General features: G+C 36.8%; 1 protein-coding gene across 1 annotated transcript; it reads left to right on the top strand.

Moving 5' to 3' along the window:
- Nucleotides 1–6,266: 6,266 nt before the first annotated feature.
- On the top strand, nt 6,267–14,226 carry LOC140065665 (nicotinamide N-methyltransferase-like). The gene is made up of 4 exons (XM_072113247.1): nt 6,267–6,389; nt 10,501–10,704; nt 12,331–12,538; nt 13,571–14,226. The coding sequence occupies exons 2-4, from the start codon at nt 10,554–10,556 to the stop codon at nt 13,998–14,000; spliced, it is 789 nt and encodes a 262-aa protein (XP_071969348.1). The 5' UTR covers nt 6,267–6,389; nt 10,501–10,553; the 3' UTR covers nt 14,001–14,226.
- Nucleotides 14,227–14,861: the final 635 nt, after the last annotated feature.

The following is a 14,861-nucleotide window of genomic DNA, read 5'->3' as shown; positions in this document are numbered from 1 at the left end:
CAAACAATAATTACAGATTGAGTTCTGAATCACTATTAGACAAATACAAATAAAAGTTAAATTTTATACTCACCATTGATATTTTTGGTCAAAAGACCTCTATCTGCAGCAATGCAATTTGAATGTATGCATTGTGATTTAAACACACATTGCAAACATACCGGGAAAAATTCACCTGATGTGTTTAGGGATGTGTTTCGCCTGATGTATTTGGTGTGAGTTTCGAAACACAATGAAAACGCATTCTGTAAACTTCACTCAAAAGCAGAATGATAGCAGCAATGTGACAATTGCCTCCCCCTCCATCTTACATTTCAGTTATATCTACGTCTGACTGGGAATGGAAAGGATCTAATTTCCTTCCAACCCGAATATATGCCATTAGAATTTTGGAATCTTAGATCTTTATCTCAACCTGGCTACTTGGGTCTCATTCTCAAAAATACCAGTTCCCATCAACTTCAATTTACATATATTTAAGGATAAGAGATTTTCCTAAAATGAACTACTACCTAAAATGGTTTCTTTGATCTCTACAGGACATTTCTCTGGGTGCTAATAACTTTTTGGGGAAAAAAAGCACATTTGTTAAAATGGGAAGAATAACTTGGAAGGATCTTTGATCTCGCCCATTGGTATAAGGCGTTTTCCCTTACCATTACCCATCCCATTGTACCTCTTTCCAAAAAGTGTTCATTAAGATTACTGCTCACCAGCCAAATTAGCACTTATATCCTACCTCCCTCCCAACTTGCTGGAGAGGTTGTGGCGCCAGGGGTATCACACTCCATATTCTGCTATTGACACTATTACTGCGCCACCACAAATCAATCCCCACCTAGCTCTTCTGTTAGACTCAATCAAGGTACCATACAGAAGTGTAACTGCACAACTTTTGAAGACTAACAAACTGCTAATTAACAGACACAAAACAAAAACTGCTTCACCAGATTTTGGTGATGTCATTGTTTCCATGAATTCCACATATATAAAAAATATTATCCCTGTAGCAGAACAAATTAAAAAAATATTCTGATATCGGGTGCTCATGGTTGTCAAACCCTTTCTGTCCCGTAGGTATTCTTCCATTACAGATGATGTACCTTCATCTTCCATTTGCATGAATGCATATATCACATATATCAATAAAAGTTCATATTTGTAAAAGTTTTTACCGCAGAAATTTGCACAACCTGAATGGTGGACATTCTCCGATGACACTGCTATTTGACATGTTAAATGTGTTATCCATGGTTCTCAACACAGAGTTAAAGATGCTGGTTCCAATCATTACGGACCTGTTGAGAATCTCCATGGTCCACAAGTGCAAATTTGATAATCAGAGATTTGGTCTTGTTTGACATGACCAAAGCACTTAAAAGGTTTACAAAAGTGATACAGGAGTCACCCACTCTGTATAAGGCGGGCACAGCCCTGAACCCCTTCCATACAGATTTAAAGGAAATCAAGCATGGATACAAATACACTTACAAATAGATCTAGGCGCCACGGCTGTGGCTTCTTATATTTCTTATCCATGGCCTTCTTTTCTGTAAAATAAAAGCTAAATCATGCTTATGAGCCAGAAGAGATACTTGGGGTGTAACCAGAGCCCCTCTGTGCTGTAAAAAGGATGTTACACTGTTGAAGAAGCACTTCCCCCTCCCAGGGTGTGCTGAAACTTCCTCTGCTGTAATGAGATTATATGAGGCAGAGGGAGGGGGGAAGTGCTGAGGGAGCAGATATGGAGGGGGAGGTAATAATTAGCCTAATAATTAGCCTAATTAGTCTCATTAGCATAACATTACCGCATCACAACAGCAGTTAAAAGTATTACCATCTGTTGCTGTTAACATGTATTTTTTCCAAATGGAATCTGTCTAATCATCAATGGTAACTGTAGGGAGTTTGCTCCCTACGGTGGATCACCCCTCCGGTAAGGTCAAAGTAACTTCCTTTCAAAAAGAAAAATGAGCGTCACGAATAGTTCAGATTAGCCATGAATAAGGAATTTGTTTTCCGAGGAGGCGCAGGCCCTTTGCTCGTGATATGCTCCTAAGCTTTGTATGTTTTATGGAATTCCAAATAAAGAATAGAATTTTATAAACTTGCCATGGATCCTCTGGAAGCTGAACTTGTTTCATATTTTTTGATAGTATTTCCTTTATCCATGAAGCCTCGTACCTGAACTGTTGACCCTCCCCAGGCATCAGAATGGCATGTGATAAATGGTGGGTCGTCATAAGATCACGTTACTCAACTGAAGAGACACATTCACTGTGGGGGATTTGTCTGAGAGCAGAACTGTTATAGTTGCCCATGGTAACCAATAAGAGCTCAGATTTCATTTCATAAACAGCTGTGGGAAATTGAAACTTGAGCTCTGATTGGTTTCCGTGGGCAACTAGAACAGTTCTGCTCTTAGACACTTCTGATAAATCTCCCCCTATGAACTTACAAATAGAAATAACTAAATTATGATATTTATGAATCTGGGGGGGGATCTTGGAAATAATGAAAGAACTAAAGAAAATGATTGGTGTCCTACTGTAAATTTTGTGCAATAATTCATCATTGCATTGTTGTCATTTATTGTAAGGATAGGTCAATAGTCACTACTACAAAGTAAACCTTACAGAGAACTTTAATAATACTGTTTGCTATAAAGCAAGTTAAAAACTACGCAAACACAAAAATGTTAATCTTTTATTCTGGCAAACTCCCAGTGTAAGCAGATGACTGGGAACCTGAAGCTTGTTTGGTGTCCTTAAATGAACTTGCAATGTGTAGAACCAAAAGTTTTTTTTTCGAGTAGAGAGTATATTAGAGCAAAGAGAATTATATGTGAATTTACAGCTGAGTATATGTTCACTTTTATGAAATGTATATAAATATACATATACAGGCGGTCCCCTACTTAAGAACACTCGACTTACATACGACCCCTAGTTACAAACGGACCTCTGGATATCGGTAATTTATTGTACTTAAGCCCTAGGTTACAATAAACAGCTGTAACAGTTATCACAGGTGTCTGTAATGAAGCTTTAGTGTTAATCCTGATTCTTATGACAACCCAACATTTTTAAAATCCAATTGTCACAGAGACCAAAAAAGTTCTGGCTGGGATTACAATTATAAAGTATACAGTTCCGACCTACATACAAATTCAACTTAAGAACAAACCTACAGAACCTATCTTTTATGTAACCCGGGGACTGCCTGTATATACATTGATCATTAGGCAGGCATCTAACGGCTATTTTAAGTCAGTCTTTGCTGGTCCTCTTGCCGACATATATACCATGTGGTTTTGTCACTTCAAAAAATCCTGCAGCAATCTTCTTCTACGTGATTCTTTTTTTTTTTTTAATTGCATAAAAAGTCACAGTGATGTTAAAAAGTTGCATCAACTTCATATACGCCAAGGGTTCTTGACTACTATTTATATTATAGTTTATATATTCGGCCTTGCACTACCCAACAGAACAATACATTTGTCGGTTTTTGTTTTTATGGATTTTGTCATAAATTCTCCTAGTGACTGTTTGGTGACACAAAGTCACAAAAACCACAATGAGATTTTTTTTTGCTATTTTTTAAAGCAAAAAAAAAAAAAAAAAAACATCCTGGGATCTCAATGATAAATCTCTCCCAAAATATGTATAAAACTAAAATGAAAGGTAAGAGCAGTTTTGTCACAAAGCTTTGAAGCATTACCTTAATATCTAAACTATAAGATTGGATTGTAAAAAAATGCCACACAAGACTTAGTAGTGGCAGAAAATGGGGTAAGCTTTCAGTATCAGCTGTTTGCCTGGAGAAAACTACTTTGTAGCCACAGTTTCCTTTCCCTGGAAGAGGAGAGTCCGATATTGTCTAGAGTACACATGCACCGCCCCTGAGGAGCACAGTGCAGACCCAAGATATAACAGAGATATGTCATGGCCGACCATAGTGCATAAGGAGAACAGTAAAGGGGAAAATGTACCGTGTGCACTTACTATATAATAAGCATGTACGTACAAAATTCTCTTTCATATATCTCCAGTTATAATGATATGTATGGGATCTGTGTAGGGGCATCTCTTTCCCCCTGCCGTATGTTGTCGAACTCCGGTGGCTGCTATATTTCGCATCATTCTTTGATGACTAATAATTAGTGATGTCTTCTTTTATCCATTGTGTTCCAGTTATAATACTATAAATCCACCACAGTTTACTCCATTTGATGCTAACATGGTTTAACCCTACCCCAAATCTTACATTTTTTGGTTGTCAGTTGTTCCACTGAACAGTGCAACCGATCAGTGTGTACCATAATGGGGTTCATAAGAAAATACAGTGGGTACAGAAAGTATTAATTTTATATTATATTTAAAATTATATTTAAATTTTTCACTTTTTGTTTCATTGCAACCAATTGCTAAGGTCAATTAAGTTATTTTTTTTGATCATGTACACTCTTGATAGAAAAAAACTGAAATGTAGATATCTCTGAAACGCAACCCACTTATTTGTTTGGTACTTCTTCATTGGAGTGCAGCTGTGTTTAATTAAACTGATTAGACTTGATTAGGAAAGGCACACACCAGCCTATAAAAAACCTCACAGCTCACAGTGCATAGCAGAGCACATGAGAATCATGCGGTCTAAGCAACTGCCCAATGAGCACAAAAAGATATTTGTTACAAGGAACAGATCTGGCCAAGGTTACAAAATAATTTCGACAGTACTCAAGGTTCCTAAGAGCACATTGGTCTCCATAATCCTTAAAAAAAAAGTTTGGGACGACAACAACTCTTCACTGACCCGGCTGTCCAGCCAAACTAAGCAATTGTGGGAGAAGAGCTTTTGTTGTTAATTCGAAGTGGTATGTGTAGAGAAATCTAGGCACTGCTCATCCCCTGCCAAATACAATCTTAACAGTGACACATGGTGGTGGCAGAATCATGCTATGGGAGAGTTTTTCAGATGCAGGGATGGGATGACTGTTTGTAATTGAAGAAAAGATGAATTCAGCCAAATGTAGAGATTTCCTGGAAGATGCTTTCAACCTTAGACAACGACCCTAAGCACACAGTTAAAATAAAAAAAAGCAATGGCTTCAGAACAACACTTTGACCATTCCTGAAGGGCCCTGACCTAAACCCAATTAAGCATCTCAGGAGAGACTTGAAAATCGCTTTCACCAATGTTCACCATCCAACCTGAGGGAACTGGAGAGGATCTGGAAGGAAGAGGCGGAGGATGCTCAAATATAGGTGTGAAAAACTTAAATAACTGAAGGGATCTGAAATAATATAAAAAAAGGAAGTTTAAAAAATATTTAAAAATTACAAAAAGCAAAAAAGCTCAAATAACTTCCCTTTTCCTAGGACACATAAAAATAAACACATAATATCATAAACACGTTAGGTATTACCATGTCCAAAAATGTACAATTTATGAAACTATAAAGACCATTATTCCCAGAGGTTAACCCCGTAACGGAAAATTGTGCCTAAATGTCAGATTTGCAACTTTTTCACCCAATAAAAATTTGAATTTAAAGTGATCAAATGGTCGTACAGCTGTCCATATGGTATTAAGGAAAACGCCATTTCATCCCACAATGACACCTTACACTGGTCCGTACACCAAAATATTGTTAGGCAGGGCATTTTTTTTAACTTTATATTTAAAATATTAAGACATAAGTATATACTCGAGTATAAACCGACCGGATTATAAGCCCCTAATTTTAACACAAAAAACTGGAAAAACCTATTCACTCGAGTATAATCCAAGGGTGGGAAATGCATGTCACAGCCCCAGTATATAGCCGCTGCTGAAATAACATAGTACGCCGGCCGGGCCAAAAAATTGTGCTGAAAAACTCGGCTTATACTCGGGTATATACGGTATATAAATCTGGTATATTCTTGACCATACTGATGTGAAGAATATAAGAGATTTGTAATCTTGTCTGTGTATTCAAAGTTGTAAAAATAAAGCCAATCAGAATATGATGACTCTGTTTTTTCTCTCTTTTTTTTTTTTTTGCTAATTTCACCACAATTTTATTCCAGCTTCCCAGTATGTGGCACATGGCTTGTGGAAGGAGCGGAGTGAAAAAACGGAAACGCAAAAAAACTTGGTCTTGAAGGGGTTAATGGAGGGGGGGGAATTCAGCCAGAGGAGCCATGAATGTTAATATTTGGCAAGCTCATTTTGTAAAAGCTTTGTAGATATGTTGTTGATATAAGGAATGATTATTGGCTGCTTCCACCAACTAAAATGTGACCACGTGATTCTTTGAGCTAGTGGAAAAAAAAATACATGGAATCTTTAAATTGTAACTTGGCCAAGAGTCCAGCTAGTTTACTAGGGAGCGCAGAGGAGCAGAGGTAAGAGACACTCATCCACTATTACTATTCATATGCACTCATGGAGGTGACAACAAGTACAATATGTGACCAGAGGAGGCTTAATATCTAACTATAGACTGTAGTTTAATGGGGAACTAATTTATACAACACTGTATAATTACATGTAATGACCTCTTAGTTGTTTTATGTCCAGGGATATTGCATACAGTATTGTGTTGTGCACATTGGAGCAGTTATTATGATTTAATAGGTGATGTTTCTTATTCTGGAAAACCTTTTGGAAGGTCAATGACAAACTTAGCAACTAATTTCTCATGGTAAACATTTTTTTTTTTGTAATTCATATCTTTTTAATCTGCTTTCATTGATGTAGCTGTATAAGAGCTTGTTTTTGTTTGTTTTTTAGACTTGCTTGTGTTTTTTTAACAGTAACACATTGTGATGCATTTACTGATCAGCATTTATTATTCTTTGTGTTTTGGTGGATGCAAAACAAGTAACAAATCAGTTATTTTTGTTGTTTTCTGATTTATATAACATTTTGTACACTGTGCTTTTATCCTTCCAGACAGCACAATTTTGTTGAAACCAAACATACTGGGATACATGTTATACATTTATTAGTTTTCATTATTCATTTTTTAAGAGGAGGAAGATGCAAAACAAAACAAACTGTAAATTGACATTTTTTGAAACTTTGTTTTTTGATTTAATGAAATTCAATATGTCAGTATCTTTACAGTTATTAAACTTTTGGTAATATCAAATAAATGTTTTTTACACTATTAAACAATTTTTAGAATAATGAAAAAACTTTTCAAAAGTGAGAATTTTATAAACTTGTGTAACACAATGGGGCTTATTTACTAAGGGTCACGGATTGCAATTTCGCGATTTGCGCAGCTTTGACAGGTATTTAACAGGGGTCTGCACTGGGATTGTGTCGAACGTGATCGGAGTGTGGTGCAGCTGCACTGGCTTTCATGGAAAAGAAATCGGATCAGATGATCCGACTGATTCGGACTGAGCGCGGAATTAAACTTTCAAATTGTGTCGCTGGGAAGAAGAAGGTGACCTCTGTCGGACCTGAACGGGGAAGCGTAAAATGCAGGATATTGCGGCAGAGTGCATTATCGTGAACTCCACGGGACCGGTTAAATAAATGTGCCCCAATGTATTATGGGCTCCACATTAAAGTCTTTTCTTTTTTCTTGCTTTTAATCCAATTGGTAGTATGTGGCATAGTAGATCTCTTACTGCAGCACATCCGATTCAGCCCCTGCTGGTGGCTGTATTCGGTTGTCCGCAATTACTGTGTATCGTTCGTGGGCTTCCACTCTGGTGACGTCACCATTTTGCTAAGAAAGGGAATGGACGACAAATTTCCTACGTGTTTCGGAGGCTATTTGGCTCATGAACTTAATTCGCAAATTTTTCAATTTTTTAATTAAACAAAACAGCTTAAATTGTGTAAATATATTCTACATAATTTGCCATAATGTAGATAAATTTTAATGCGATATTGATCAAGTAAAAACAGATGTAGCATTTTAAAATCTGTGAATTTATAAATTAGATAAACTATTTTGCCTTTTTGCTTATTTATATTGGGGAATATTTACTAAGGGGTTTATGCCTTTTTGTGGTAATCCAACAGCCTGTTCTCCTTTCTGACCCATTTATTAATTTTTTGCGCCAGAGAAAATGTACTTTTCCGCCTCCTCTTACTTTGCTCCAAAAAGGGGCATTTTTTCATGGTGTGGAAACTCTGACACAATTATTATGTGTATTTTTCATATTTTGGTGTTGGAAATTGGTGGAAAGTAGACCAAAAGAATTTGGGATTTTGGTGAACTTATGTGAGCTTAATTTATTGCAATATTAAACAGTAAAATACTGTAAAATACTTCAAGAGAACCTGTCACCACATTTTCACAAATACAGATAGTGACAGATTTCTATAAATCCCTTTTAACTAACCCTTCTTACATCAATAAATTAACTTTATGTTACATTCCCTGACATTAAAGAAGGCTTGTCCTACTTGGCCAGCCCCTCCCATCTACTCCTCTTCGAGGCATGTCATGTGACCAGGGTGACATCATCACATGTACTTTAGCTTCCTAATATTAGCAAACTGTACACCATTCATATAAATGATCACATGAAATCACAGTAGTCTCCATGGACTTCTATTCCTATCCATCCTCAATGGAATTCTGCTTCACTTCATGGACGTTGCTGTGATTTCATGTGATTAGATAAATACATGAGGTAGGTGATGCAGATATAAGATGACATTAGATGATGTCATCCTGGTCACTTGACTTTAATGTTCCATACAGCAGAATATCATTGCACTGAGAAGGAACAAGGAGGCAAAACAGTGCAAGAAACTCATTAATATACAGGGCTTTATTGGACTCAAGTAGTGTGATGGACTCACCTCAGGTGTGCTGCATATAAGTTTACAAACAGATTTTGTAAAACTGCAGCCATAGAAAGGAGCCATTTAAGGATAAGGACAATGCTTGTGCATTGTCCGATGATCATGCACTCCTGCGCGATTCACAAAGATCCTGCAACCAATTTCCTGCATTTTTTCTTCCCGGTGTATGTAAGTGCATTGTCTTGCGACACAGCGGCGCAAATCCCGAAAAGCAGACGAAACTGCGATCTGCGGAACCCTTAGTAAATAAGCCCCATTGTGTTTGACTGCAGTAATAAGGTTTTTGTTCCATTTATTAGTTTTCTCTGATCTCGGTAGTTGGTCTATGTATAAAAATCACTCTATACACTTATTCTGTCCATCATAACAAAAATGTGTATGGTATTAGCAAATAAGTGGCTAAATAGTAACAGGCCCATCACACTGCCCAACACTCAAATGGTCTACAATGGGCACATGAACATTATAGCTAGATTATCTTGATCTAATAAATGATGTGCCAGGTGAATGTGAGACACTTAGCTGGGGAAGAATTGTAATCAGAAATCACTATGGGAAAAAAGAAATGCAATTGCAGGCAGTAAAATGCACCTCAAAAACCTTAGATTCTCACACTTATGTAAATGTTCCTTATACCTAAAGATTGCTGAAGACTAAACACAACCTTTAATGGCAACAGCATTACCGAATAATAGTATTTAAGGGTAATGCCCACATTTCAAAGATTGCACAGGAATGGTTTGTGGAATGAGAGTTAAAGTTCTTGACCTACAAAAGAAAATACCATTCATAAAGGCTGAAACACAACTAGTCATGAGGGGGTTTGGCAAAATTTGGGTTCAACGAGTTTGGATGAAAATCTGGAAAAAATTTGGTTTGGAACTCAGACTTGACCCCGATCATGAACCTCATTGAAGTCAATAGAGACCCAAATTTTAACAACCAAAAATGGCTGTAAAATGGGGGTACGAAGGGGTAAAGGGCTGCAAATTTCCGGAAATAATAGGACAGTTGCCTTAACTAAATTGAGCTAGGGAAACTATTTAAAATAATTACATAAGAAAATAAAATATAAAAAATAAAAGAAATATCAAAATAACAAAAATATGTTGTTGATGTCATTAAGGTAAAGGTGCTCTGGGGGTTCAGACATAGTTAAGATGTCCTAAAATTAAGTATTTGTAAAGTATATCCCATATAGCAAAAAGATTCAACTGAAAATTTTAAAGCACTCAAAAGTAATAACCACTTAATAACTAAACACTGAACTCTCACCATTGCCCTCCTTCTCAATCTGTACATTGCAGAAAGCCACAGAATTTGACAGCTTTTCATGATTGTTGTAGATTTCTTGCGGTCATCAGCTGTCTACACCCTCATTCTCCGACACAAGTTTTTGGGAATCTTGCAGCTCTAGGTCAACAACTGGAACAGGGGCTGGTGGATGGGCCTCAGAATCCCAGCTAGAAGAGTTATCATAAAGCATGAGTAACTGCTCCATGACTTTTGTCTTATACAGCAGGGTCACATGTCCCACCTGGCCAATCACAGCCATGTTCATACAGGGCAGGATTGTGGTTGCTGTTGGGCTGAAAGTTGGTTGACTGGCTGCTCAGTGACTTCTAGAGTTCTTTTACTTTAATCTTTTTTTATGAACATTCTATTTTATTTAACATGCAGGATTATAATCTGACATATCTGAAATACTTGTTGTTGCTGAGATTACAAACATCATGGAGCCTGCCTTTACCAGTCAGCAAACCTACTTGGATGAATTTGGAGCTGAAGATTACTATAAGACATACTATGTATCAGAAGGCGGAATTCTTCATGGAGAATGGACAGAGTTTGTCTTAAGGAACCTTCATGAAACATTCACTACAGGTATTTACAGTCATGGAATTATAGCCCCTATTCCGATGGTGGTATTGTCATTATAATACATTGTAATATTACACCTTTATTATGCTGTTTCATTTCTAATGGGGGACTATGGTTAATCCTTTATTTATATAGCATCTACAGATTCCACAGTGCTACACAGAGCTTTAATGACTGCTAAGTGTTCCAGGGCTTGGGTATGAATGCCCCTATAAATGTTTGGATCCTTTAGTACATATCATCTTAGATATGTGTACACCAGGATAATAAGCTTTTCAAGAAAATAGATTAAGCTTTATAGGGAGATATTTATTAAAAGTTCCAAAAAAAAAGTGCTGTCATCAATATCGGGTGTTAATTGTTTACTTGCCATGGTGTGAATCCTCCTGGGGTCGGTAATCCATTGCTGTGACAGCCTGAGCCGCTCTGATGCTCCCATGGTTGTCCACTCAAGTAGACTTTGCTGTAGGCAAGGACTACACTTTATATTTTTCCCATGGTCCAAATAAGACAACACGGCTCCATACACTAAATAGTTATAAGAAATCGTTCTAGTAGCAAGTACTATTTTTCATGCAGGAAACAAGCTGTCATAAAGCTTTATGGAAATGGCAAAATAAAAAGTTCTGGCATTTCAGAGATGAGCAAATATTGGAGAAGCAAAAATGGGCTGTGACGATAAGGGGTTCATGTATAATATATACTAGACCTCACCTTATATACAGCACCTCCCTAATGAATGAATATACCGTGCTCTCTAAATGCCCCACATAACGTATAATGCATAACGTATCATGTATAAATGCCTAATCTTCTGTAGAAAGATAGGCAGCCTGCCTGCAGCCAACCGGCAGGCCCCAAAGAGAATGTGTTTTGTGCCTCCATTGGACACCACTGTTCTTATGTAATTTTAAATATGAAATCTCAGCTTTAAAACACACCAATGTAAAATCCCTTTGAAGTTTATTTCAAAGTAAAGGGAAGATTTTTAACATAAATGAGAAAAAGATTAAAAGGCAGTTTAATACCTTCATTAGGTTTAGTTAGCAAAAAGTTGGTGGCAGGTTCCCTTTTTCAAGACATCTAACACAGGATGAATGATTGTTAAGCAAGTACACGGTCATACTGGTGTATGTACCATCTGGCCGAATCTGCTCTTCTCTTAGCTTCTTATGCCTGTTTTTTTTTTTTTTTTTTTTAAAAAGCTTTCAAAATTATGCAATTGAGCCTGAAGGCTCTAGGTTCCATAGAATGGAGCCTGGAGCCCCTCAAGTTTATTTGCATAACTTTTAAGGCCTGTTTTTCTTAAAAACAAGGGCATAAGCAGCTAAAAGAAGAATGGATCCTGCTACAGGGGGTACACACCAGTATGACAGTGTACTTGGTTTACAATCCTTCACCCTGGTGGTAAATGTCCTTTAAATTTAGCCAAGTGTATCACTTAGGTTAGGCACAATATAAAACTGTTAAGTCTAATTTTTCCTGCTCTAACTTTTAGACACTCTGAGACTTTTGTTCATAGTCTGTGTTTTATAAGACTGTTGATTCCCTATTTCCACATTTACTGAGCTATTTCTAAGAATATGCATTAACTTTTTGATCAATATTGCATCTCTTCTATTAAATAAGGTGGAGTAAGAGGAGATACACTGCTTGATTTCGGCGCTGGACCCACCATTTATCACCTTCTTTCTGCTTGTGAAGCATTTGATAAAATCATCACTTCAGATTTTCTTGAGCAAAACCTGGATGCACTACAAAAATGGCTGAAAAAAGACCCCAAAGCCTTTGACTGGACCGATATTATAAAATATGTGTGTGAGCTGGAAGGAAATGGGTAAAAAAAATTCTATTCTATTTGTATTTTATTTTTTATAATATATTTTATGTAAAAATAATAGAATTTAATTATTTTATAGCAACTTCTGCACTATTTTTCAGATCATGGTGTACATTTACAGATAAACTCAAACATTATAGGTCATAAAATGGATTTAAACATTAGGAATTACAGGCGGGGGGAGAAAGGGTGACGCTGGAGGGGACAGTGATTGTACAATGGTCCTACCAATGCTTTATACATTATAAATATTGCTGCATGAGATTCACTACTCACTATTCATGCAGAATTCAAGGTACAAAAAAAAATAATGAATGGCAGTACTGTGAGTTAAAGGGACATCTGCTCTGTACTCTAGTAGGTACCAGTAGCCCATACTAGTATACAGTATATCTAATATACATGCCCAATACAAAAGACATGGAAGGGGGTGTTTAGCCTCAGGACTAAAGAGCTGTCTTCGAGTTCTGAGGACTATGACAGGTCAAGTAACACTTATGGATGCATTGAGGGATTCAGTTGAATGGATTCAGTTGCTCTGTACTCTAGTAGGTACCAGTAGACCATACTAGTACATATCTAATATACATGCCCAATACAAAAAAAAAAAATATATATATTTATTTGTGTATGACATGTATTTAAAGGGAACCTGTCATCAGGATACCTTTTTCTGGCTTCTCCATGTCAAGTGACCTCTTGCCTGGGATTCAGTTGAATGAAGAAATAAAAGACTTCAATATTCACTAAGAGATTGACCAACCCCTTTAAATTTATTATGAATTACTGTATAACAATGTGGATTTATGGGACATTTATGGTTTCTTGGCCCTGGACAATTCATGGTTTACTCAAATTGAAGATGAAGAAATGAGTAGAGATGCTAATTTTGTTTCCATCACTGTAGTGGATAGCAAAGAGGAAGGTTGATACAGCCAAAAAGTCCATATTTAGTTTGATTTTACACTCTAAAAACTATTTAGTAAATAACAAAGGATCAAGTAATATTATATTTTAAATATTTTAAAGGGAAACCTGTGAGAAAAAGGCTGAGACGCTTCGCAGGAAGGTGAAGGAAGTCCTGAAATGTGATGCTCTGAAAAGAAACCCTTTCGATCCTATCGTCCTGCAACCGGCCGATTGTCTCCTTACTTGTCTCTGCCTTGAGGCTCCTTGTGAAGACATCAAGTCATTCTGTAATGTTCTGAAAAATTTTAAGGATCTGATTAAACCTGGAGGACACTTATTGATCTTGAGTGTACTAGATGCTACATTTTACTATGTTGGTAAGAAATATTTTTCCAGTATGACCACAAGAAAGGAGGAGCTGGAGGCGGCTTTTAAAGAGGCGGGATATGAAATTGAAAAGGCCGTGTATGCTCCGCGCATTGATAATTCAAGACTCGATCTTGCAGATTATAAAGGTTATTATTACATTCATGCCCGAAAACCAAAATAATGGCATCTTACCTGCCATCATTACATCATTACAGGATTATATTCTCAACATAAAATATGTTACATTATATATACAATGTATGCTATCAGCACATACAGAAAGTATTTTCAGAAAGAAATAATTTGAGCATTTATCAAATCCAATCTATATTAGTAGGGCACAAAAATAATCAGTTGTCTTATTTCATTTAATGGCATGCTAATAATAAAAAAAATGATTAAAATAAATCTTTTTTACATTTGATTATTTTTCTTGGAAATCGTTTGTGTACCACATACTAAATAAAACCTTCATGTGCTACTGTATAGGTCTAGCATTCAGAAGTGTTGGCAGTGCTGAGCTGAGGAGCAGATTTTAAAGCAGATCTTTAATTTACAGGGATCCTGTCATCAGGAGTCTTTTTTCTGGCTCCCTCATGTCCCCATAGAGAATAGTGTGCACATTGCCAGAGTGTTTTTTTATAATAAAACTGGCTTTTTTCAAGTTTACCTTTCTCTCTGCCCATGGTAGTGGCCAGTGGAGGCCTTTTTTTTTCCCACATGTCCTCATAAAGAAAATAGTTTTTATAATAAAACTAGCTATTTTGAATAAAAAGAAAAGTTAAATGAAAGCTTACTTTTCTCTCTGCAGAGCTCTGTCCCATTGCAGTGGCCAGTTAGGAGAAGTCCCCCTCCTACCCTCGGGAAACTGTCCCGTCATGCGTCTATTTAAAATTTTAAAAACACCCTTATCCCTACTATTTCAAATAGACGCATGACGGAGCGGTTTCCTGAGGGTGAGGGGGGGGGGGGGAGACCACTCCTTACTGACTTCTGCCTTGGGTTAAGGGACACCTCTCTGCAGAGAGAAAGGTAAATTTTT

The sequence above is a fragment of the Engystomops pustulosus genome, chromosome 6 (assembly GCF_040894005.1).
Source record: "Engystomops pustulosus chromosome 6, aEngPut4.maternal, whole genome shotgun sequence".
Classification (NCBI taxonomy): Eukaryota; Metazoa; Chordata; class Amphibia; order Anura; family Leptodactylidae; genus Engystomops; species Engystomops pustulosus.
This window is presented reverse-complemented; position numbering and strand designations above follow the sequence as displayed.

Bases quoted from the DNA above. Each gene is read 5' to 3' on its own strand.
- LOC140065665 (XM_072113247.1), top strand. From the start codon at position 10,554: ATGGAGCCTGCCTTTACCAGTCAGCAAACCTACTTGGATGAATTTGGA. The intron at 10,705-12,330 runs GTATTTACAGTC...CTATTAAATAAG, and splicing joins TCATGAAACATTCACTACAG to GTGGAGTAAGAGGAGATACA. The intron at 12,539-13,570 runs GTAAAAAAAATT...AATATTTTAAAG, and splicing joins TGTGAGCTGGAAGGAAATGG to GGAAACCTGTGAGAAAAAGG.